Source organism: Hemitrygon akajei, chromosome 29, assembly GCF_048418815.1.
Source record: "Hemitrygon akajei chromosome 29, sHemAka1.3, whole genome shotgun sequence".
In the NCBI taxonomy this organism is placed as follows: Eukaryota; Metazoa; Chordata; class Chondrichthyes; order Myliobatiformes; family Dasyatidae; genus Hemitrygon; species Hemitrygon akajei.
In genome coordinates, this window is record NC_133152.1 from 25,182,920 (window position 1) to 25,208,677 (window position 25,758).

The following is a 25,758-nucleotide window of genomic DNA, read 5'->3' on the forward strand; positions in this document are numbered from 1 at the left end:
GTATAATCCACAGCCAATCCAGAAATGGCTACTGCCATCTTGCTTCAGTATCCCAGGCCTCATCACAGATTAGACTTGGAATCTAAAATCCAGGGGCAGCACGGTAGCGTAGTGGTTAGCACAACGCTTTACAGTGCAGGCAACCCGGGTTCAATTTCCACTGCTGCCCGGTTCTCCCTGGTCACCGTGTGGGTCCAAAGACATACAAGTTGCTTATCCTAAATTTAAATCGGAGGATTGCTGGGCGGGACAGCTCAAAGGGCCAGAAAGGCCTATTCCGTGTTGTATCTCAACAAACAAAACAAATAGATACAAGTAAATAGAAACCCCAAGGACTTCAATGAACTGGCAAAAACTGTGGGGAAACATGTCGAGAGGCGAGTAGTCTACTCAGCGGACATTTTGAGAAAAGCATGTGGGAGTCAGACTGGGGCACGAACGAAAACAAGGATTGAAAATAAAATGAACCAGTGAGAAGGTGGCAAAGAAACAAAGGAACCCTTGTTTGTTTTTGATTTTCTGTGAAGAGAAGCATCTGATTATACTGCAAGCCAGAGAAAGCAAACGCCCACCAGGAGGATACACCGAGGAAGGGCAGCAAATGGCAGCCGCACAGCGGTCTCCCTGCTCTCGCTGAGGGCTCAGCTCGCGCCCTTCACAGAACAAGCACTCGGAGGAATCAAAAGGCTGCTGGCAGGATGCGTCCCAGCTCCAGAGTGCCTGCTGTGCGAGCAACAGGAGCCTGCGGCTGACATCAAAGAGAACTGCAGCACCGGTGGCAGAAACAAGTCTTGTAAGCAGCGAGACAAGAGCCTCAGTGCCACTGGGTACAACCAGGACGCACTAATTGTCTGCCACAGAGACCCGTGGCGAGGCCGTCTCACGGGGTGAGGGGCGATTTGCTTCCATTCTGCTTCTGTGCAATGGAAGATGGCCGTGCCTGGAGCAGGAACACCTTCAACCTGATGTGGCTGTTGTAATTGGCAGCAAGGCGGGGGGGGTCCAAGATCACTGGACTTCAGTGCGCATACGTGTGCAAACCCAAAATCTTCCCCCCCCCCCCCCCCGGCTTGCAACCACCTCTTCCCTCCTCTGAGCCCCTTCCTCTCCCTCTCAGTTCTCACCTCAGACTCCTCCCTTATTTATTTGGCAATATAGCACAGAGTCAGTCCTTTTGGCCCCAACAAACCCGATTAACCCTATCCTCATCGCGGGATGATCTACAATGAACAGTTAACCTGCACAGTGTGCCTTTTGGCTGCAGAAGAAACTGGCGCACCCTGGGAAAACCCACGCAGTCCCACAGACGGCGCAGGAATTGTACTCCGAACTCCGGGGCGTTCGAATTTGTTCCCTCAGCTCACAGCAGTCTCGCTTCCTGATGCTTTTGATCGCCAGTTTGCTCTCCCCTCCCAGTTCTATGCAGCAAAAATCCAGGTAGTCTCATTCTCCTGCCCTCTCCCCATCTTGTAGGTGCGACCCTAGCACGTAGTAGTCTCTTTACCATCTTATTCTTGCCATCACTAAGGTTGACTGTCATTCCAGTCTCGGCCTGCAGTTTTATAAGTCAAGTCAAGTCACTTTTTATTGTCATTTCGACCATAACTGCTGGTACAGTACACAGTAAAAACGAGACAATGTTTTTCAGGACCATGGTGCTACATGAAACAATACAAAAACTACATAGAACTACGTAAAAAAACACAGAAAAAAACACTAGACTACAGACCTGCCCAGGACTGCATAAAGCGCACAAAACAGTGCAGGCATTACAATAAATAATAGACAAGACAATAGGCACAGTAGAGGGCAGTAAGTTGGTGTCAGTCCAGGCTCTGGGTATTGAGGAGTCTGATAGCTTAGGGGAAGAAACTGTTACATAGTCTGATCGTGGGAGCCCGAATGCTTAGGTGCCTTTTCCCAGATGGCAGGAGGGAGAAGAGTTTGTAAGACTGTAAGATATAGGAGCAGAATTAGTCCATTTCACCCATCGAATCTGCTCCACCATTTCATCGTGGCTGATCCATTTTTCCTCCCAGCCCCAATCTCCTGGCTTCTCCCTGTTTCCCTTCACGCCCTGACCCATCAAGAATCTATCAACCTCTGCCTGAAATGTTCATAAAGACTTGGCCTCCACAGCTGCCTGTGGCAAGGAATTCCACAGATTCACCACTCACACAACACAACAAAGAAACAAAACAGCGGCAAGACAAGCACTTTCCCAAATTTTAAAGATAAATTTGTAGTGCATTTACTGCACTTGTTGGCAATATGTACCATTGAAAACATTAAAACGTTATAATATAGGCCAAAGCACAGAAATCGGAGCATCACCCAGCAGAAGTTCGGTCCAGTGGGAATCTTGAGTGTATGTTGGACGTTCAAAGTTCAAAGTAAACTTTATGAAACCCCCTTTTACTGGGTGTCTCTAGAGATGTGGCTTGTTGGCCCCTCAGTAACAGCCACCAGACTCAGCGGTGAGAAAACATCTTTTCTCAGACGCTATACGTCTAGGGGTCAACATGACTTGGGTCCCAGCAAACCCGGGAAGCTGGGATGTCTCACCCACCCGAACCCCCGATCTGTGTGAACACTGCATAACTACTACCCCCATGTAGTTGGCAAGAAAAAACTGACAGTACACTGCATACAACTATAAAGAAAGTATATTTATCAATATTAGCTTAACCAAACTCTTAATGAAGGAGAAAGATAAAAAAAAGAAAAATACAAAAGGACCCATCATAATTAAAACAGTCAAATGTGCACAAGGTTGGAGCTCAAATCTTCCACAAGCTGATGTGTCTGGTGTGCTCACAGTGCCAATTCCTATTCACCGATCACCGGTAGGATTTCCCCTCCTGGACTCCATCGAATCACGCCGGATCGAATCCTACAGCCAGTTCTCCCGAGCCTCTTCTCTCTCCATCTCCCACCGAAAAGACCTCGACCCACCCCATGAATGTCGCAGAAACCTCTCTGCCCAGCCTTTTCTAGAACCTGCTCCCAATTCCACCATCCTGACTGGATAACACGACATCCCTAAGCATGAACATCACATCCCCTTATCTTTAACAATAACCTAAACACTACCAGCAGAACACACTGCTTCTACTGAAAGCCATGAATGAATTACCCTACAATATTACCAGCAAAACCTTAACCAGGGTGTTACATTTATTATCTGAGTACATACATGTCACCACATACAGCCCTAAGATTCTTTTTCCTGTGGGCATACTCAGCAAATCTTTAGAACAGTAACTATCAGTGACTAGCTACATCATCAAGTGCATTGATGACGTTATTCTGTCTAAGACCATCACTATACACGCTAACCAGAAGCCATGGATGACCGCAGAGGTGTGTGCACTGCTGAGGACCCGTGACTCCGCCTTCAGAGCAGGCGACAAGGCAGCCCTAACAACAGCAAGGGCCAAACTGTCCCGGGCCATCAGAAGGGCAAAGCGTGCACATGCCCAGCGAATCCACAGTTACTTCCAGGACAGCGGCAACACGCGGCGCATATGGAAGGGCATCCAGGACATCACCAATTACAGAACATCACCTGACTGTGCAGGTGATGCCTCCCTCCCAGATGCACTGAATAACTTCAACACCCAGTTTGAGGCAGAAAATTACGTGGTAGCGAGGAAGTCCACCCCTCCTACAAATGACCAGGTGGTCAACCCACGGAAGGCTGCTGGACCAAACAACATTCCTGGTAGAGTGCTTAGCGAATGTGCAGACCAGCTAGCAGATGTTCTCACTGACATCTTCAACATCTCCCTGAGCAGCGCCACCGTTCCAACATGCTTCAAGGCCGCCACCATCGTTCCCGTGCCGAAGAAGTCTTCAGTGTCCTGCCTAAATGACTACCGTCCTGTAGCACTTACATCCATCATCATGAAGTGTTTCCAGAAGCTTGTCATGAGGCATATCAAGACCCTGCTGCCCCCCTCACTGGACCCCCTGCAGTTTGTGTACCATCCTGACCGCTCAACAGACGACACCATTGCCATCATCCTCCGCCTGGCCCTAACCCACCGGGACAAAAAAGACACATACGTTCGGATGCTGTTCATAGACTTCAGTTCAGCATTCAACACAATCATCCCTCAGAAACTGATTGGAAAGCTGAGCCTACTGGGCCTGAACACCTCCCTCTGCAACTGGATCCTAGACTTCCTGACTGGGAGACCTCAGTCAGTCCGGATCGGGAGCAGCATCTCCAACACCATCACACTGAGCATGGGGGCTCCCCAGGGTTGTGTGCTCAGTCCACTGCTGTTCACTCTGCTGACCCACGACTGTGCTGCAACACACAGCTCGAACCATATCATCAAGTTTGCCGATGACACGACCGTGGAGGGTCTCATCAGCAAGAACGACGAGTCAGCTTACAGAGAGGAGGTGCAGCGGCTAACGGACTGGTGCAGAACCAACAACCTGTCTCTGAATGTGAACAAAACAAAAGAGATGGTTGTTGACTTTAGGAGGGCACGGAGCGATCACTCCCCGCTGAACATCGACGGCTCCTCGGTAGAGATCGTTAAGAGCACCAAATTTCTTGAAGTTCACCTGGCGGAGAATCTCACCTGGTCCCTCAACACCAGCTCCACAACAAAGAAAGCCCAGCAGCGTCTCTACTTTCTGCGAAGGCTGAGGAAAGTCCATCTCCCACCCACCCCCCCATCCTCATTACATTCTACAGGGGTTGTATTGAGAGCATCCTGAGCAGCTGCATCACTGCCTGGTTTGGAAATTGCATCATCTCGGATCGCAAGACCCTGCAGTGGATAGTGAGGTCAGCTGAAAAGATCATCGGTGTCTCTCTTCCTGCCATCACGGACATTTACGCTGCACACTGCATCTGCAAAGCAAACAGCATTATGAAGGACCCCATGCACCCCTCATACGAACTCTTCTCCCTCCTGCCGTCTGGGAAAAGGCTCCGAAGCATTCGGGCTCTCACGACCAGACTATGTAACAGTTTCTTCCCCCAAGCTATCAGACTCCTCAATACCCAGAGCCTGGACTGACATCTTACAGCCCTATTGTCCTGTTTATTATTTATTGTAATGCTTGCACTGTTTTGTGCACTTTATGCAGTCTTGGGTAGGTCTGTAGTCTAGTGTAGTTTTTTTCTGTGTTGTTTTTTTACATAGTTCAGTCTAGTTTTTGTACTGTGTCAAGTAACACCATGGTCTTGAAAAGCGTAGTCTCATTTTTACTGCGTACTGTACATAGCAGTTATGGTCGAAATGACAATAAAAGTGACTTGACTATAATTAGGATCAACGAAAGATCAAGTAGAGTGTAAAAGACGATAAACTGAACGCAATCGGACAGTGAATATTTGCACAAGAAATTTTGCATTATACTAAATAGCAGAAACTCACAGAACGAACTTTTATCATGTGTGACTGTTCAATAACAAATGCAGTAATATATTTGCACATCAGATTAGACAGGATTCAGTAGCAGCCTGACAATGCCTGCAACATTTGTGTTTGAGCGTGTCCAAGGATCGACGTGGCAGCCTGGTCGTGAAGATTTTGATGACTCACCGCGGTAGCGCTTTCGTACAGCTTTAGCCAATTCAGACAGTATGAAGTAAAAACCAGAATACGCCTCCCTCAGTAATTGTCAATACAATCCTTCTCATTCACTTCCAACACAGGCATGCTACACTGCTGAAAACAAAGTGAAGCCGCACAGTGTAATCCAACTTTCCTGTAACAAAGCAGAGGGCTGGCAGCTGTCCTGCAAGTGTAACTTGAACAAGGACCACTGAAGGTTCATCCAATATTGAAAGACCAAGAACATTCTGGCAGGGCTTGCGAAAGCTGTGCAGCCTCTGCAGTTAAATCGCTTCAATCCGACATTCTTTGTTACAAGAAATATCTAACGTGCAAAGGGCCCTGGACTGTAATAGCATTCCAGAACGCTACAGCACACAGGACACCATCCAACCTCGTTGGCTGTGATCAGCTCTTTGAAAAATGCAATCTGGTTACAGTACAACTCTAACAGTCCACTATCCAATGATAGGGAAACCATGATGCTTCTCTTCCTCTCGCTGGTGGTCCAGTTCCTACACTCCTCTTCCACTCACTGAGCCCCTGGCTCCCACAGTCCCTCTTGACTTGTGAGGCCCCAGTTCCATAAGACCCTGAGACAAATGAGCAGAATTAGGCCGCTCAGTCTCCTCCGCCATTCCATCACGGCTGATTTCTTATCCCTCTCAACCCCATTCTCCTATCTTCTCCTCATGGCTTTTGATTACTTTACTAATTAAAAAGAACCTATCAAACTCCACTTTAAGTATACCCGATGACTTGACTTCCACAGCCGTCTGTGGTAATGAATTCCACAGATTCACCACCCTCTGGATAAAGAAATTCCTCCTCATCTCTGTTCTAAAGGAACATCCCTCTATTCTGAGCCTATGCCCTCTGGGGCTAGACTCCCCTTTCAACTTAACCATTTCATTGAAGAATTTATCACACTGTGAAACATCTGACACTGAAAATTAACAGTGTTGAGATGTACCAAATTAATGGAGTTTTTTTTTCTAGTGTGCCAATCTCCTGGTCCTTTCCTATTGCAGTCAAAAAGTTTGCACTAGGGCCCACAGTCCCTGAGATGGCTGGAACGTCTTTGCTGTTTGAGGTCACCGATATGCTGGTGGTGCTGGATCCGTACGTCCCGCCCCATATCCACTCACCTCCTGGAAGGCAGAAGTGCTACGTGGACGAGGTGGAGGGAGGACAGCAAACATGGCCCTGCGGTATCGGAAGGCGTTGGGGAGCCCGGGCATCACGCCGCAGTACGGCAGACCGGCGTAGCTGCGACCAGGAGGCAAGGCCGGGCTGAGAAACCCCTGCTGGGTGGTGTGGTGGGTCTGCATTTGGTCTTGCTGAGGCTGGTGACCGGGGCCGGAGAGGGGGCAACCCCTCGCCCAAGCTTGGCGAGGTCCCCAGAGTGTGGGTTATCCATCAAACTCGCCTCCCATCCCGCACTTGGGGTGATAGGAGTGGCAAACCGAATTCCATAGTAACCCAAGGGAAATCCTGTCCGTAGCACCTGCAAATCAACATAGCCATACACCTGAGGCTGACAGGCAGGCAGGAGCCCAGGGGCCTTGACGTACGGGTATGGTAGCAAGGGCGCGACTCCCAGAGGCAGATTCTGAGGCGCCTTTCCTGACGTGGCGGCCACAGAGCTGCGGGAGGGCCCCGTGACCGCGGAGTCACTGACTAAACTGAGGCCCAGGCCGCTGCCACCTTCAAGGGTGTTGGAGGCCCTTAACAAGGGGTGCACTGACACCGTGCTTGCGGCCATAGCACAAGTCCTGGGCTGCAGGGGAAGGCTGGCATCGCTTTCCACACTTGCGTGCAGGTGGGTCGATGTTGAAGAGCAGAGATTGCCGTGATGGAGTCCTGCTCCGCCCTGTGTTAGTACTGCTTGGGAGCTCACATTGTGACGGACGCTAGCCAGCACTGCAGGGTGCTGGCTCACTAACATTTTGTGCCTCACTACATTTTTTGCACTACTTATTTAATTTCAACTTCTAACATATAGATAAATATACTTCTTTCTGTAACTCATAATTTTTATTAGTATGTATTACAATGCCTGCTGCCACATGCAACAAATTTCACAACGTATGTTGTCGTGATGTTGCCAGGTCTGGAGGATCTGAGTTATAGGGAAAGATTGAATAGGTTAGGAATTTATTCCTTGGAACGTAGAGATTTGATAGAGGTACAGTATATAAAATTATGAGGGCTATGGATAGGGTAAATTACAAGTAGGCATTTTCTACTGAGGTTGGTGGGACTACAATGGGAGATCATAGGTTAAGGGTGAAAGATGAAAAGTTTGATGAGAAGGAACAGGAGGGAAAACCTCTTCACTCTGAGGGTCGTGAGAGTGTGGAACGAGCTGCCAGAGCAAGTGGTGCACGTGAGCTCGATTTCAATATTGGAGAGAAGTTTGGATAGGTTCATGGATGGTAGGGGTATGGAGGCCTATGGTCCTGGTGCAGGTTGATGGGAGTAGGCAGTTTAAACGACACAGCATGGACTAGATGGGCCAAAGGGCCTGCTTCTGTGCTGTACTTTCCTATGACTCTAAACACGACCATAGACATAAGAGCAGAATTAGGCCATTTGGCCCATCGAGTTTGCTCCACCATTCAATCACAGCTGATCCTTTTTTCTCCTCCTCAGCCCCACTCCCCGGCCTTCTCTCCGTAATCTTTGATGCCATCTCCAATCAAGAACCTATTAAGCTCTGCCTTAAATACACCCAACGACCTGTGGCGACAAATTCCACAAATCCACCACCCTCTGGCAAAACAAATTTCCCCACATCTCTGTTTTAAATGGACGTCCCTCTATCCTGAGGCTATGCCTGTGACAGTAAACCTGATTCTGATTTCCTGAACAATTATTTATTCAATTGGCTTTATTACTGAACCTTTTCCAATCATCCTCAAGTAGTGCATTCCACATCATCACATCTCCAGGTTTAAACAGATCACCTTCCACCCCGATCCTTTCCCAATGATCATTAATCAGTTGACTGGTACCGACCCACCTGCCAATGAAAGGAGATTCTCATTACTTACCACACCTTTGTGAACGCCTGAATTAATCGTCATTTGAACACTTCATACAATGGAGGACAGCTCGACCTCTCCTGTCTGTCTGTCTGTCTGTGTTCCCTGCCACCACTCTGCTCCAAGACCCTGACAAGCTTTCTAAAGTGTGGTGTCATGAATTGGACACCACCTTCCACCCTTTCCAAGATGATTTATCAGGATTGACTACAACTTCCTCGCCAGGCCTCTGTTTATAAAACGTTGGACCCGTTTGCTTATTTGCAAAGCAGCTGTAACAACTCATCCTGCCACTTTCAAAGATTACTATGTTCAAACTCCACAAGTTAGTTTGGTCATCTCTGGTCATTTTTTCTCCCAAATTTATATATTTGCATACATGAATATTTTACTAATGGTAATATATCCCGTTTTCCTAGTTTTTTTGATTGCATGTTACCTTTACTAATTATTATCTTAGTCATGCACATATTTCCTCTGTGTCACTTGGATTCATTTTGTCCGGTTTCTGCCAAGATTGTTTTGGCAACTTTAATCTCTTATAAATTCCTCTCCTCTTCTAACAATTTTTCCAGGCTAGTTTAGATTTCCAACATGCACAGGAAGGCTTTAACAAAAATGTTAAGCAAACGTATCTTACATAAGCAGTTGTCCATATACTGGGCTTTAAATCCTTCCAATAGTTAAACCTTAATGAGTTTTGGCAATGAAAAGTGAACATTTTGTCCTAAAAAATGACAATAAATCAAATAACCTTAAGGAAGGACTTAAGCAACATCTTTCTCTCCATATTGCCCTGGCTTGTGTATCTAGATGGCGAGGAGACAACATCTATGGTCGATCTTGCCTAATAGAGGTCTCAAAGCAGGGACTACCTGTACACCAAGACGCTGCTTGTAATGACTCTGAGCACATTATTGCTGATGCTAACTGATCTAAGTAAGCACGGTGGAGTCCGGTTAATTGGGACACAGATGGACCAGTTCATTTTGGCCCAATTAAGCGGCTGCCTGAATTAGCTGAAGTTTCATGGCAAGAGTTAAAAAGGTTCAAATGGTTCCAAAAGTTATTAAAAAAAAAGACAAACCACTTTTTAACAGAGCAACAAATTATGTATTTAAATGAAATACAGAACAAGTTAGAACACTATCAGTACTACTACAGTACTATAAAACTGCGTATTAGTTCCTAATAGTTATTGACCAAGGAATTCATCCAATGTACGCTGACGTGTTCTTTTGATTGGCTGCAAAGGAACATAATTAGTGCAGACACCTAATGTAGATAATGGACTGCCTTCACGCAATACTTTCAATGATTGCATCCTTCAAATTGTTCATTGTAACATTCAAGATGATTATCAACAATCTTCAAACTCTTCATAGTTCATAACTTGTTGAAGTAGTGAAATCATTTCATTTTCACTCCTGGACGTTTCTGGCATCTCCAACCCTAAATGCTTGAAATCGTGGTGAGCAAAACAATTCTGAATTGCCTTATTGCTTATACTCGCCAACTATCAGCGACATAAGTCACCGGATTTTGAACACAAACATACACAACTGATGATATTTTTAAAAACCGTTCACTCTAAGCACAGTAGAGAGTCTAACAGCCGTGCAAGTGCATGCAACTGCCTCTAGTTAGAAACTATTCGACAAGTCTCCTGTCCCAATTAAACAGCATAGTGCCCCATATAAAGAAAGGAAATCATTTTCTCAATTAAGTTGCGCTTTAAGAGTTGCCCTGATTAACCGATGGTATAATTAACCAGAATCCACAGCATTTCGATCCTGCTTTTCACACATCACAGACTAAAATAAAGACCTTGCATCTTTACGCAAACAAGACAAAATCTGCAGATGCTGGAAATCTGAGCGACGCACACAAAACGCTGGCGGAACTCAGCAGGCCAGGCAGCTTCTGTGGACCGGAACGTCGACTGCACTTTTTTCCACAGATGCTGCCTGGCCTGCTGAGTTCCTCCAGCATCTTGCATGTGTTGCTTGTATCACTACTTGTTTGTGGACGCTTTCCTACCCAAAACTGGCTTTTCAGTAGAGGAATCCGAACGTCACATTTCAAAGTAAAGGAGGACACTTTTTAAGGGCCCTCCGTTGATTCGGGATTGGCCATGGACGTTGCGACCCAGCTATCTACATGATATGCAAGCCATTGTGCAAAGCCAGGCAGTACGATATGGAGAGCACGCAGTTCCCCATGCAGGCTCCTCCTCTCCCTCCAAAGGAACGACAGAGACCAGTACAGTTTGGCACCAGCTGCACCAGAAATCTTGGAACAGAAAACTTATCCATGTCCTTGCACAATTTCCAGTTTCTCCTTAAACTAGGTATTAAACTATCTGTCCCATTATAAACCATGAATACACTATCAGGCTATCAAAATTGAATCTCATTATCCTGTTTCTCCAATCATATTTGCACATCTTCCTCCACATCTCATTTTTAACCATTTTTTACTCAAAGTACTAAGTAATCTATTCAATATACGTATCCAGGTAGTCCCCGAGTTACGAACGTCCGACTTACAGACAACTCGTACTTACGAACCGAGGAAGGAGAACGCCATCCGCCATTTTAAGTCGTTGTCATTGACACTGTGTTGAGTGTGTAACTTTGTACTTGGCTTACATTTTTCTTCGCAAGATTCAACCTGACCCCCATGCACTCCCCCCCCCCCCCGTTCCAGTCAGCTGGTGGCACAGTGAGATCAGCGCCGGGCTGGAGAACGGAGTTTCTCGAGTTCGATCCATTGACAGACCGCTCCCCTGCCAAGTTGATGTCAATCCAGTGACTCCTGTGCCATCTGTGCCGGGTTGATGTCAAGCTCGAAACTTGAGCTCGTAAAAAAAAAACACTGCCACCTCCAGTTTAAATTCCCACGCAGAATATTGTGGAGGATCAAATACCCAAACCCAGTACATCCCCCACTTGTCCCATTTAGCTTGTCTCAATGCAGTGGAGTTTAGGACCCAGCAGACCTCAGGAGCCGGCGCAGCTTGGGACGCGCCGCCCGCAGTGTTTCTGTTCTGTTGACGGGAAGCCATCGCGATTGAAAATAAAGTGGAAATAATAAAGCGTTTGGAAAGAGTTGAAATGCTATCGGTCATTGGAAAGGCGTTAAGCTACAGTCGGTCAACAATCGGAACAATTTTAAAGGATAAAGTGAGAATAATGGAGCACGCGAAAGGCCCTGTCCTGATGAAAGCTACAATTATTACTAAGCAAGGCAGTGGTTTAATTATTGGAATATATACATTTCTTAAGTGTTTTATATGCATAGAAAGGTAAAATATATACTATATACTTTGACAAACGTTTGACTAACTGACGTTAAATGATACCAGATGTACTTGTTCCGATTTACGTACAAATCCGACTTAAAGACGGACTCAGGAACGGAACTGGTACGTAACCCGGGGACGGCCTGTACCGTAATCAGTTTATTTATTTATTTATTATTATTTTTTTCTTGCTCTTCTACACTATGTATTGCATTCAACTGCTGCTGCTAAGTTAACAAATTTCACAAGACATGCTCATGATAATAAACCTGACTCTGATTCTGTTTATTATCAAAGTACATACACATCACCATATACTACCCTGAGATTAATTTTCTTGCGGGCATTCACAGTAGAACATAACACAATAGAATCAGTGAAAAACTGCGCACAAAGACGGACAAGCAACCAGTGTACAAAGAAAGATAAACTGCAAACATGAAAGGAAAATAATCATTGAATTTGCCACAAGGAAAATTCAAAGTAAATTTATTATCGAAGTACATATATGTAGCACCCTGAGATCCACTTTCTTATGGGCGTACACAGTAAATTCGAGAAATACAACAGAACCAATGAAAGACCAGGCCCAGTGGGACGGAAGAGTAACCAACGTGCAAAAGACAGCAAAATAAACAAGTAAAAGAGAAAATATAATAATAATAATAAATAGATAAGCAATAGATTTTGAGAACATGAGACAAGGAGTCCTTGAAAGTGAGTCTATGTAGTGTGGGAGCAGTTCAGTGATGGGGCGAATGAAGTTATCCCCTCTGGTTCAAGAGCCTGATAACTTGAGGTGGAATATCTGTTTCAGTATTTGAACAACCATCACTTATTGCAGCAAAGAATCACACGCACCAACACTGCTTTGTGTTGTTCTGCTAACCCTTGTGTTCATTCTAAACAATTTAAAATTAATGAACCTTTGTTATTGTTATCCAAAAATAGGCTAATTTACAAACTTTACCTAACTCAATCGAAGCAGTCTTCAGACAGATTACGATGCTCTGCAAAACTGCTGTCTACTCTCTGTATTTCCCACAAAACACAGCTTCTCTGGCGTACCCTGAGGAACAATATTTTTTTTAACAAATTCCAACAGGGAAGAAGTTGTACTCCAGTACCTTAGAAACACAACTTATCTTTGAAGTTCAGTTAACACGGTTCATTTCAGGATTTGTATAGTTTGGCTCTGCATGGGATGCCGTGAGAAAAACTTCGCATTTCACTTACCTCCAAGTAATTCTGAACCCCGGCAACAAGCTGGTGCGATGGACTTTTCATGACTCCACTGTAAAAAAAACCAGAATGAAATATTAGCATTGAATGTTGTTTCACATGAGTAAGAAAAGTACAGCAAGGGAAATCTGCATCAGACTATAGCTCCAATGACAACCCGCGGCTTTCAGAGTCTATCCGTCGAAAGCCTGGCCTTCGTAAATTTTAATCAACGATTTTCTCTACATGTCTAATTTAGCTGTTTGAATAAACTGTAACATCTCAAAGCAAGAACAGGGGAAAAAAAGAACATATACAAGTGCAAATGTGGTAGAAATGTTAGAGAAGCAGGCAACATGAGTGGGAGCTATTTAAACTTCAAATACAATAAAGAGTCAAAGTGCTTCTAATGAGTTACTAACCAGAAGGCACATAGTTCAGGTGACTTATAAAAGAACGAAGGTAACAGGAAGAAAATCTATGTTATGCGTTGAGTCATTAGGACCGAGTTGGACTTGCTATTAGAGAGAGTTGTAAACTTAGTCAGCTCCATCATGGGCACTAGCCTCTGTAGTATCCAGGACACCTTCAAGGAGCCGTGCCTCAAAAAGGCAGCATCCATCATTAAGGACCCCCATCTCTCAGGACGTGCCCTGTTCTCATTGCTACCATCAGGAAGGAGGTACAGAAGCCTGAAGGCACACTCAAAAATTCAGGAACAGCTTCGGTCCCTCTGTCATCTGATTTCTGAATGAACATTGAACCCATGAACACCACTTTTTTGCACTACTTATTTAACTATTATATAATTCAGTTTTTAAATTATGCACTGCTGCCACAAAAACAATAAATTTCACGACATATGCCAGTGATATTATACTATACTTCAAAAGTATTGGATAAACACTCGGATAAAGTGAAAGTAGAAAGGATCTGGAGATTGAGCACAATACTGAATAATTTTATGGATCACTCAATGTTTACATCTTGATGTAAACCTTTCCTCTGCACTGTGCACTCTATCTGTCCCAGATAGTTCCTCGGCATTGAGTATTTCTTTCCCTTAGCTCTATGTAAGTGTTGGATAGCCTTTAGATCCCAGCGACTACATAGCCTTGACCAAGCAATGTCTTGGTCCAATAAGAGGGAGGACCAGGCTCTGCTACACACTGAAGTTGGCATAAATTATGGAACAACAGGGAAAGAAGAGTGGCAGACTTTCCTGGCAACACACACAAAACGCTGGAGGATCTCAGCCACTCAGGCAGCATCTATGGAGATGGATCGACAGTCGACGTTTCAGGCCGAGACACTTCTTCAGGATTGAGAAGGGGGAATGCGCCAGAATAAAAAGGTGGAGGGAGAGAAAGGAGGCCTCTCAAAAGTCCAACGTCCCGCTTGGTGGTGCAATAATATCAGTGCCAGTCTGCGGAGCGAAGGTTCCCGAGTACGAATCCAAGTCGGGTTGAGTGTCGAGCTAGCAACTCGGCCTCGTAAAAACAAGAATAGCTTGCTACGGAAACACCGCCATGTCGGTGCCCCGATAACTCCACTGTTGAGTTAAGGGCTATTCTTCTTCTTTTTCTTCAAAGTCCAACCTTATGTCCCCGTTGTGAAAGGTGGAAATGGGTAATGTCAGCCAACAGGGTTCTGGAGAAGCTGTATAGGCCAATCCCCAGTACAGTGGATAGAATGGATTACAGAAACATTGATGAACTCCAACCAGACCATCGACTTCGGGCAATGGAGACAAGAGGTCATCAGTGGCCTATGGTCCACTGGGAGTTAAGGGCCCAAGAGGAGGGGTAGGATGATAGCTGGAAGGTGATATGTGTAACCTGGTGTGTGGGAAAGATCAAGGGCTGGAAAAGAAGGAGAGGAGAGTGGACCATCAGAGAAAGAGAAGGAGTAGGGGATCAGGGGGATACGGGGGTGAGTAATAGACAGGTGAGAAGATGTAAAAGATCAGAGCGGGGAATAGCGGAAGGGGCAAGAATCTGTTTACTTGAAGGAGGAGACTGTCCTGGCTACCTATTCTGCAGCCATTACCATGAACACTGAATAGCTTTCCACTTCTCATAGCTGTAGGATCTTGCTGTGTGCAGAGTTACTTGTGTTTGCAGCAGAGATTACATTCCGATAGTACTGGGCCATGAAGTATTATTGGGGTTTCCTAAAATATTAAAGGAGCTTGTTAAACAAGATTGTTTTATAAGATGGAACAATCTGCTCTGAACAAAATCTCTTCTTAAACTACAATTATTGTAATGCACTGTGATTATCTGCTCCGAAAGAGGTGCCCGACTGATTGTGCCATTGGAAGTAGACAGACTGACAGACAGACAGACTTTATTGATCCCGAGGGAAACTGGGTTTCATTACAGCCGCACCAACCAAGAATGGTGAAGAAATATAGCAATATAAAACCATAAATAATTAAATAATAAGTTAATCATGCCAAGTGGAAATAAGTCCAGGACCAGCCTATTGGCTCAGGGTGTCTGACACTCTGAGGGAGGAGTTGTAAAGTTTGATGGCAACAGGCAGGAATGACTTCCTATGATGCTCAGTGTTACATCTTGGTGGAATGAGTCTCTGGTTGAATGTACTCCTGTGCCTCACCAGTACATTATGGAGTGGATGGGAGTCATTGTCCAAGATGGCATGCAACTTGGACAGCATCCTCTTTTCAGACACCACCATCAGAGAGTCCAGTTCCACCCCCACAACAGCAAACATGATAGTACTGGCCACCACAGACTCGTAGAACATCCTCAGCATCGTCCGGCAGATGTTAAAGGACCTGTCTCCTCAGGAAATAGAGACGGATAGAAGAATGGTGAGGGGCAGGGGGCTACTGCTGAGTCTTTAACATTTTGTATAATTTGTATAAACATTTTGTATAGGGACATCAAATGTACGGTTGCTGAATTTATTGATGACACAAAGAAAGGTAGAAGAGTTGTCAAAGTAAAATTTATTACAGAGTGCATATATGTTATCACCACGAGATTCATTTTCATACGGGCATTTACAGTAAGTTGTGAATCGGACATAAGGAGGCTACAAAGGGATATAGATAGTTGGGCAAAGTTCTGGAAAATGATGTACAATGTTAAAAGTTGTGTAGTTAGTTTGGCAGGAAAATAACGAAGAATATTTTCTAAAGATGGTAGATTGGAGACCACTGGAATGTAGGGCAGTACAGTAGTAGAGTGGTTTGCAGAACACTTTAGAGTATAGATGACGCCGATTCAATTCCTGCTGCCGCCTGTAAGGAGTTTGTACGTTCTCCCTGTGACTGCATGGGTTTCCACCTGCAATCCAAAGACTTACTGGTTGATAGGTTAATTGGTCATTCTAAATTGCCCCGTGATGAGGCTCAGGTTAAATTGGGGAGGGGGTTGCTGGGCGGTGAGGCTCAAAGGGCCACACTGTATCTTAATAATAATTTAAAGAAAAATAATTATCTAATAATAGAAAACTCTCAGTGTTCCAGTGCATAATTCACCAATGATTAGTATTAGATACAAGTAACCTTTGAATTCATTATTTTCCTAATTATTAATTATTGCCAGAGAATTGAATAGAGAAGTAAGCAGCTTATATTTCAGTTATATAAGGCACTGGTGAGACTACATTTTAAGCTTGCATTTCCTTATTTATGGAAAGCAATGAAATGGAATCCGTTCAGAAAGGACTTATGAAACTAAAATCTGTCTTTCTAAGGCCAGCTAGACTGAGGGTTCTTGACAGGGCAGATGTGAAGATGATGTTTTGTGTTATAGGAGGCTGACTGTTCAAAAGTTGCCTGTTTAATAGAGAAAACGATGCGTTTTATTTCTCTTGAAGGACCCCAGTCTCTAAAAGTCAGTTCCCCTAAGGGGGGGTGGAAGAAAAGTCTTAAAAAAATTATTTTTAAGACGTTTTAAATAAATTCTTGCTATGAAAATGGTAGATTACCGCGAACTACCAGAATAAAGGTCACAATCAGATCAGCAGCGTTGAGAGGCCAGTTGACTGCCCCTGCTTCTACTTTGTATGAACTTCGGGGGCGGTGTGATACTTCGTCCATCCCCTCCCCCAGGGGTCCGAGACCAGGTCGAAGATCAACCTCAGTGTGACCAGAGAGCTATGCTAATGTTTCACGAAGGAGTTCTTCTGAAAGGTGGCGCCCGCAACCCACCTGTAATTGGTGCCGCAGTACTGGAAATAGATCAAGTACCGCGCCGTCACCGCCATCGACCGCGCCGCCTCTCCTCTCCTCTCCTCGGTGCCCGCTCTCCGGTCCAGGAGCGACGCAAGATCACAAGGCCCTATGGCCAGGCAATAAACACCTGTGAGAAAGGAAAAGACCCAGTAAAGCTACTGCATATAATAATGACGTGATTACACATCACTCCTCTACAGGATACGATTGGTATCATTAACTGCCATGTTCTGTTGCTGTATTTCTTTAATGATTGGGACAAATTTAAGCAGGCACTTTTTGCTCAGCTTGAACATTTTCCCCTAATGAGGCAGATAGGGTGTATTCAGGGTCCTTCTACTATCGCGTCGCGTACTTGATGGCGTCTTTCAGGGACCGCCAAAGCGAAGCCGCTATTGGATTTAGCGGGGAGCCGGCACGGCCGCCTCACTTGGTAATAGAGGGGCTGTAGGATTTTAACGCCTGTTCCTGAGGCGCTCAGTCTCGGATAATCTGAATCTGAAAATGTTGTCGGCTTCCAGAGCAGAGTCTGTTGAATTAAGCGGCTCTATCTGGCGTATTCACTCCCGGTGGTGGAGGCGGGAGCTGTGGCCAATTCTTGGTTGATACTCCCGCACGTCGCTCCACGATCCGTCCGTCTTGTGCCTCCTTTCAAATCACCCCAACCCTCACATCTATCCCCCTGTCACCTAGTGCAGGAAACTTTAAATATAAATTGTGGGGGGAAGCGGCTGTCCTTTGCCTTTATCAAAGATGGTTGCCCGTACTCGCCACAACCTCTTGCAGCCCGCGGGGCGTTGCCTCCGTGCCTGATTGACAGCTCTATAGGCGTGGGTTCGGCTGGCGGAGACTCGTATCCCAGGAAAGAGAGCGAGAGAATGGCTCTGGGAGTCTCCGCTTCAATTCGCATCGTTCCTACCATTTTGGACTAAATCAAAACCCGGTCGCAGGCAGTCCTCGCGTTTCCGTTCTCAAATTGGGCGATGAACAGCCTAAATGAAGGGTGAATGCCAAACTAGAGAGAAAAATACAATCAAAATGACAGTGGATTTTGAAGAGTGTGTGAAAGACTCCCCTCGTTTCAGGTAAGGGGTGTGCAGTCATTGGACGTGTATGGTATTTTTCGCTGGGTTCATTGATTCGAAGATTAGATCACAATAAGGTGTTGGTTGTATCCGAGGCTGAACCCATTAAATGTTCAAATCCGCCTGACTCTGTATGATATTATGCTGTATTTAGTTTGGGGGGAAAATATCTGAATATGTTGTGAATACAAGGGTTGGATGCTTAGAAGCATCGCTGTTCCTCACCGGAGAAACTGGGCGTAGAATAATGTCTGTGGCTGCTTTGTGTTTCGGACATTCAGTTCTGTGAGGGGGGATTAGGTGCTGATGCTGCATTAGTGTTTCGTGACAGAAGTTTCGTTAAAGAAATCGGGCTTTTGGTAACGAATGACATGGCGGAACTGAGCGTTGTCTAAGATCCCGTCCAAAACGCGTTAAGGATGTTAGAATGGGAAATTTTCATTTAAAAAAAAATCGCCCTTTTCAAGTAACGCCGGGCTAAGTACGGGCAATTTGTTGCCATCGGCTGTGACGAATTGCCAACCAATTTCAGGGATAATTAATCTGTCCAAATTAATCTGTGAACGCGAGCGGGCAGCGAGCTTCCCTCTATTGTTAAATTATGATGCACGGTGTCGAAGGATGTGCGCCTTAATGATGTTGTCCGAAGGAGCAGAGCTGTTGAAATCAGCGTTTAGCCGTAACTGGAGATGTGGCATTGTTGCTGTCAGTTACAGCGTGCAGTCACCGCAAAAAAAAGAGTAGAGGCGCCATTTCTCATTCGATTAGAATCCCAGCCGTACATCATTTCCGAGTGAACTTCCATTGAAATCATCCAGTGTAACCGCATTTCTGTCCGTTTGCCAAACGGTTGTCAGCGAAGTGGCTTTTGACTCGATGACGAAACGTGGCAGCGACTTTGAGCGGTCTGGGATCCAATGTCAGGAGAGGGACGAAGGAGCGGCGGGACTGGCTGACGAGGATCGGGCAAGCCGCGGAATAAAGGGCATAATCACGGACATCAGTCCTGTTCTGTGCACCACAGTGTCTTTGGTTGTGTACCGAAATATTTTTACCTCATGTGTTTTGTTTAAGTGTTGCTCATGTTGTCTAGGTTGAATTTACAACCGTTGGAAATTCACTCCGTCACGAATTAGTCATTGTGGAGAAAATGTGCAAAATAAGTTGAAGTCATGGGTGTGTGGAGGTCACAAAGGATTGTACAGGGCCAGAAAGGACCACTTGGCGCACCCACTCCGTGTTCGCGTTGTGCTGCGTTTGAGCTTCTTCCCACCTTCAGCAAAATCCATCAGTGTAACCCCCTGACCCCTTCTCCCCGCTGCTTGTCCAGCCTCCACTTAAATTAATTGACGATATTCGCTTCAAACCACTCTGTATGCCAACAGCTTCCACGTTCGCACCAATACATTTCTGATCCGTTCCTTATTTGGACCGTTGGTGACTTTCTGGTATGGATGAACTTGCCTTCCTCACAAAAGGTACTGACCTCTCTATATCCACTCCGTCTTTAAAAACTTTCACCTAATAAACTTATTTTAGTTCAAATCCAGCTTTCTTTCTCAGGACAGTGGCCGAGTCTTTTCATATAATAGTTATTTTTTTTCCAGTAAATTCTCTTGTAAGCAACCTTCCATCCAGTATTGACCCCGGGATGCCAATGCATCCTACAGAAATGAGGCAAGTCTTTAAATCACAGCAGCGTCCGATTCCATCGACAACTCTGGCTCATCATTCAGGTTGTCACCAGCACTCTTCCTCCAGAGATTGATCCGGCATTTTCATCCTGTCAACACTTCCACCTCTGGAATATCAAGCACTAAATCCCTTTTGCCATAATCCCTCTTTTGCAGCAGCCCCTCCTGTTCGATCAATATTCCACATACTTTTCCCTGCAGGAATTCCTGTGAATTGCGTTCAACAAGATTTGTGTAATCTAACCTGGGGCTCTGGATTTCAGGTCCTCTCCGAACAAGGTTTTCCGTCGTGATTTAAATCACTGGCCAGCTCCACTGGCTTCTGCTCCTCTGGGGGTGAGATGAGGCATGGGAGTGTTGCATCTGCCTGCATCTCTCTTTGACCTCTTCCGTTATAGGTTAATTCCTTCGCATTTGCAAAAGAGACATCAGATTATAACTGAAGTTCAGTCCCGGTTGGTGACTCTCGCAGATGTACCGCGGAGGGCGTTCTGACTGGTTACCTCACCGTCTGGTATGGAGGGGGAAAGCGCGGGATTGGGGAAGAGTTGTCAACTCACCCAGCTCCTCACGGGCACTAACCTCCCCGCCACTGTGGACGTATTTAATAGTCGATGTTCAATAAGACAGCAGCCGTCATTAAGGACCCTAACCCTGACCGTCAAGGACATGCTCTCTTCTCAGTTGGAGGAGCTACAAGAGCTGAAGATAGACGCTCAATATTTTATGTATAGTTTCTCCCCCTCCGCCTTCAGATTTCTAAACAAATCATGAACACTGCCTCACTTTCTTTCTCTTTGCACGATATATATTTCTTATTGTCACTTGTAGTAGTATTATTTATGAGTTCCGCTGTACCATTGCCACAGAGCAATACATTCCACAACAGACAGTCCTGTGCAAAAGTCTTAGGCACATATTTGCACCGTACTGTACTTACCAATGTGGAGCGGGTAGAGAGTTTGTAAATCTGGCGGGAGCAAAGGGTGTTGGGAATGGCGAGGGTGGAGCACCGTGGGACAGTGCCCGGGTGCAGACACACCCAGCTCTGGGACACCAGGCGAGGTGGTTTGATTCAGAATAATTGGTTTATTGATCATTACAATATGTCTTTGTGCTTCCCGCTCCCTTCCCCTTCTCCAACCATGATTCCCCTCTCCCTGTCCCCACTTCAGTCCACAAGAGACCCGTACCAAAATCAGGTTTATCATCACTCATATATGTAATGAATACAAACACGAGGAAATCTGCAGATGCTGGAAATTCAAACAACAACACACACAAAATGCTGGTGGAACACAGCAGGCCAGGCGGCATCTATAGGGAGAACCCTTCGTCAGGTCTCGGCCCGAAACGTCGACAGCGCTTCTCCCTATTGATGCTGCCTGGCCTGCTGTGTTCCACCAGCATTTTGTGTGTGTTGTTATATGTAATGAAATTAGTTTTTCTTTTGTACAGTACAATGCATAAAATTGCTACAGTACTGTGAAAAAGTCTTGAGCACTATATATGTGTGTGTCTGTGTGTATAATATATATAATGGGCCGAATGGCCTCCCCTTTGCAGCTTCTTTCAGTCATTCAACCTTTTGAACTTGACCATCCACAGGGAATTGTTTGACATTAGCAGTTTGGTCCTGAACGTGAGGGGTGATATCGGGCTCTGCTAAAGTACATTAATAACTCGAGGAGATAGGGGAAGGTCAGAGTGATGACACGGCTTGGTAACGGGAGATGTTAGTGCAGCTGAGACGTGAGTGAAAGCAGGACAACCTAATCAAGAGGAACTGAGAGACCTGGAGGTACCCAGAGACTGATCTCTGGCTGAAAATATGATAAATGTGGAGGTCATTCTAAATTTTAAATGCAAGCCATTAAACTTGAGCACATTTACAGGGAGTGCTGCCTCAAGAAAGAGGCATCCATCATCAAGGACTCCCCCACCCCCCCAGCACCACCATCCGGGCCGTGCTCTCCTCTCTTCTACCATCAGACAGGAGGTACCTTGAGTCCCACACCACCAGGTTCAGGAACAGTTATTACCCTGCAACCATTAGCTTTTGAACCAGCACGGATAACTTCACTCACCTCAACTCTGAACATTCCACAGCCCATAGACTCATTTTCAAGGACTCTAAACTCATGTTCTCTGTAACATTTATTTATTTCCTTATTTGCACAATTTGTTTTCTTTTGCACATCGGGTTCTTGTCAGGCTTTGCTTACATCTAGTTTTTCCTAATTCTGTTTATTTTCCTGTAAATGCCTGTAAGAAAATGAATCTCAGGGTCGTTTATGGTGACATAAACATGCTTTGATAATGAATTTACTTTGGACACGAGGGAGTAATGTTGAATTTGTACAAGGCATTGGCTTTGGCCACGCTTGAAATATTACATTTCAGGCAGGTACCAGAGCTCCAGAAAGGGGGAACTAAGAGTGTTTACTGGCTAGTTACCAGAAGGAATCAGAATCAGGTTTAACATCACCAGCATATGTTGTGAAATTTGTTGACATAGCACCCGCAGTACAATGCAATACATGATAATATAGTAAATCAATTACACTAAGTATAGGAACGAGAGAAAGTCTGCAGGTGCTGGAAATCCAAGCAGCACACACGCAGAATGCTGACCAGGCAGCATCTATGGAAAAGAGATGAGAGATAGCTGATGTTTCAGGCCGAGACCCTTCACCTTTTTCTCTCCAGTCCCGAGGAGGAGTTCGAGTTGGAAGGTGGGGGGAGAGGAAGGAGAAACACAAGGTGATGAGGTGAAACAGGGAGGGGTGAAGTAAGAGCTGGAAAGTTGATTGGTGAAAGAGATACAGGGCTGGAGAAGGGGGAATTGTATGTTAAATAATTAAATTTTAAAATAGTGCAAAAACAGAAATAATATTTTAAAGAAGGTGAATATTTTAAAGTGGGTTAAATGTCCATTCAGAAATTGGATTGCAGAGGGGAATAAGCTGTTCCTGAATTGCTGAGTGTGTGCCTTAAGGCTTCTGTACCTCAGTTCTGATGATAGCGATGAGAAGAGGGCATCACCTGGGTGACGGGGGTTTGTAATGATGGACGCCGCCTCTCTGAGTCATCCGCTCCTTGAAGATGTACGGAGGCCAGTGTCCAAGATGGAGCTGACTAATTTTACAACTTCCTGCTTACAAAGAGGTTTGCCGGCACATGGACTAGTCGGATAGAGGCTAATATTCCACAACTTTTCACTTAGTGACTAATCAGCACTGACAGTGTGTGGGTTGAGATGACAAGGAAATAAATGGGAAAGATGGCTGTTTTTATTCTTAAGCAGGTTACAAGGTAATGGAAACTTCTGCACCCATAGCAGCTTTTGAGGCAAAATAAATGACAAATTAAAATCTGTGACCTGTTAGAAAAGGTAGAGGGAAGAGCAGACAAGGGATTGAAGTGGAGATATTTAGTTTTATTCAGAAACATCCAGGTCAGTATTTAATGCCCAACCCTGACTTCTGTGACATGTTAGCATTGGGTCATCTTTTCTAAGTGATTGCTGTGTTCTCCACCTAATTTCTTTGGAAATGCTCTTGTCTATCAGACCAGTTGTGGGTTTACACCTTGCAGCTGTACTCTGGCTATTGTGGGCTTGCTGGCTCATACCTCCAGCAGTCCAAGTTCCATCCTGGCCTCCGGTGCTGCCTGTCTGTATGAAGTTTGCAGGTTCTTGCTGTGAACCATGTGGGTTCCCTCCAGGTGTTCCTTTTTCTGCTACACGTCACAAAGCCATACAAATTAGTAGTGTGATTATCCTCTGTAATTTGCCCATGATGTATCGGAGACGGGCAGGGGTGACTAGGGACTGTGCGGGGAATAAAGTGGGTTTAGAGTATGATGGCTGCCGATGATCAGTACAGACTTGATGGGCTGAATGGCCTGTTTCAGTGCTCCATGACCATGACTCCGTCTTGGCTTGTCCTTCACTGCCCCCACCCCCCCCCCCCCCGATGGAGTCTTGCGCAGTCCATTTGTAAAGCATTGCCGTTCTTTCTAAGAGAACGAGCATAAAAGGCGTCAAAATTTAATTAAAAGCAGCAAAAATAGTAAAGACTAACCCGACTTGGGAGAAAGAGGCCACTGGAACTCGTCCTGCCAGAGACTGTTTATGTGGACCCTCTCTCCCAGCATGCATAAACGTTTGAACTCTTTCACAAGCTGACGGTAAGGTTGTGGAACCTGCTACCACAAGAAGGTACAACAGCCTACACAGGTGCAGTTAACAGTACATACATCCAGGAAAAGGAACAAGAGGTCATGCTGACAACATTAGACAAAATAAGGTTGGAGGAAGCTTGTGGTGGAACATGAAGACCAGTAAAGCTAAGCTGGGCTGAATGGCCTGATTCTAACCCTTGCAACCTATATAATTCTGATGTACTTCCAGGCTTGCTTGGATAATGTATATTATCACGTGCAGCTTTTATGACTGGAAATCCCTGAAGGAATAAGGAGTGAATTTAAATAGAATCGAGTGGGTACTCAGCCTTTTTTTTCTATTGTATTTCATTTCCTGAAGGATATGCAGGCACGATGTTTCCGATGTCCCTGTGTACATCTGGGGTCAAGACCACTCCGTGGAAACTGGTCTTTTCATGAGATAATGAGAGGAAAATAGTGGTGTCGCAGATTTTAAACCCATTAAAGACAGTAGCTGTTCAGGAGCTGGTTATCTGAAAAGTTCACGTGCTTGGATGCTGTTGTGGGTTACACTGTAGTGTAGTGGTTCATACAACACTTTACAGCACCAGCTTTAAGACTGGGGCTCTATTCCTGCTGCTGTCTGTAAGGAGTTTGTACGTAATCCCTGTCACCCTGTGTGTTTCTTCCAGGTGATCTGGTTTCAAAGCTCAAAGTAAATTGATTATCAAAGTTCGTACAGTATATGCCACTATACACTACCCTGAGATTCATTTTCTTGCAGGCATTCACAGTAGAACAAAGAAATTCCTCTTGCATTCCAAAGGAGGACGGTTAGGGTTAGTGAGTCATGGACATGTTCTGCTGGGCACTGGAAGCGTGGCAACTCTTGCAGGCTGCCCAGCACAACCCTTGCTGATTTGGTCTGACACAAAAGGTGCATTCCACTGTATGCTTTGATGTACGTGTGACAAATAAAGCGAATCGTTGAGTGTCCGCCTGCACATGCGTATGCAACTGACTAATAATATTTGCAGTCTCCAACTGGCAAGGAAGGAGATTTGTCTTATTTCGATTAACAATTGTTTAATCTTGCGTCTTCATAAAGTGGAAGATGAATATATTTACCTTCCTTTTCGAAGTTGGGAGCTATCAAGTTCTTGAGTGTTCCATCATGCATTATCATCGTGGATCTAAAACAAACACCATGCCTGTGAACAGTTTAACAACAGCGGAGGAGCCACTCTCAAAGGATTGTGCAAACCACACTAGGGTTGATGCTTGTAACATGTTGGTGTCTAATACTTGGCCTCCCCCACATTTCTTGGTTGGAAACTCGGTAAGATGTAGCATTAAAGGAATTCTGTAGTCTGCTGTAGCCTTCGCTGTGATGACATGATTGCTTATGTGAAGAGCTGGTGAATTTCAATATTTAAATCTGAAATTAA

At 45.2% G+C, this 25,758-nt stretch overlaps 2 protein-coding genes across 2 annotated transcripts in view; one reads left to right on the forward strand and one right to left on the reverse strand.

The window, feature by feature from the left end:
* pusl1 (pseudouridine synthase like 1) overlaps window positions 1-17,582 on the reverse strand; it is a 95,447-nt gene extending 77,865 nt beyond the window's left edge. Inside the window, exons 1-2 of the mRNA XM_073031929.1 lie at window positions 17,341-17,582; window positions 13,170-13,227 (exon numbers count right to left, since the gene is read on the reverse strand). Coding sequence (XP_072888030.1) covers window positions 13,170-13,227; window positions 17,341-17,396 — 114 coding nt within the window. The 5' untranslated portion in view covers window positions 17,397-17,582. The remainder of the gene's footprint in view (window positions 1-13,169; window positions 13,228-17,340) is intronic.
* Window positions 17,583-18,168: 586 nt separating this feature from the next.
* The window catches only part of LOC140718342 (arf-GAP with coiled-coil, ANK repeat and PH domain-containing protein 3-like), a 339,421-nt gene continuing 331,831 nt past the window's right edge, over window positions 18,169-25,758 (forward strand). The window contains exon 1 of the mRNA XM_073031931.1: window positions 18,169-18,449. Coding sequence (XP_072888032.1) covers window positions 18,361-18,449 — 89 coding nt within the window. The 5' untranslated portion in view covers window positions 18,169-18,360. The remainder of the gene's footprint in view (window positions 18,450-25,758) is intronic.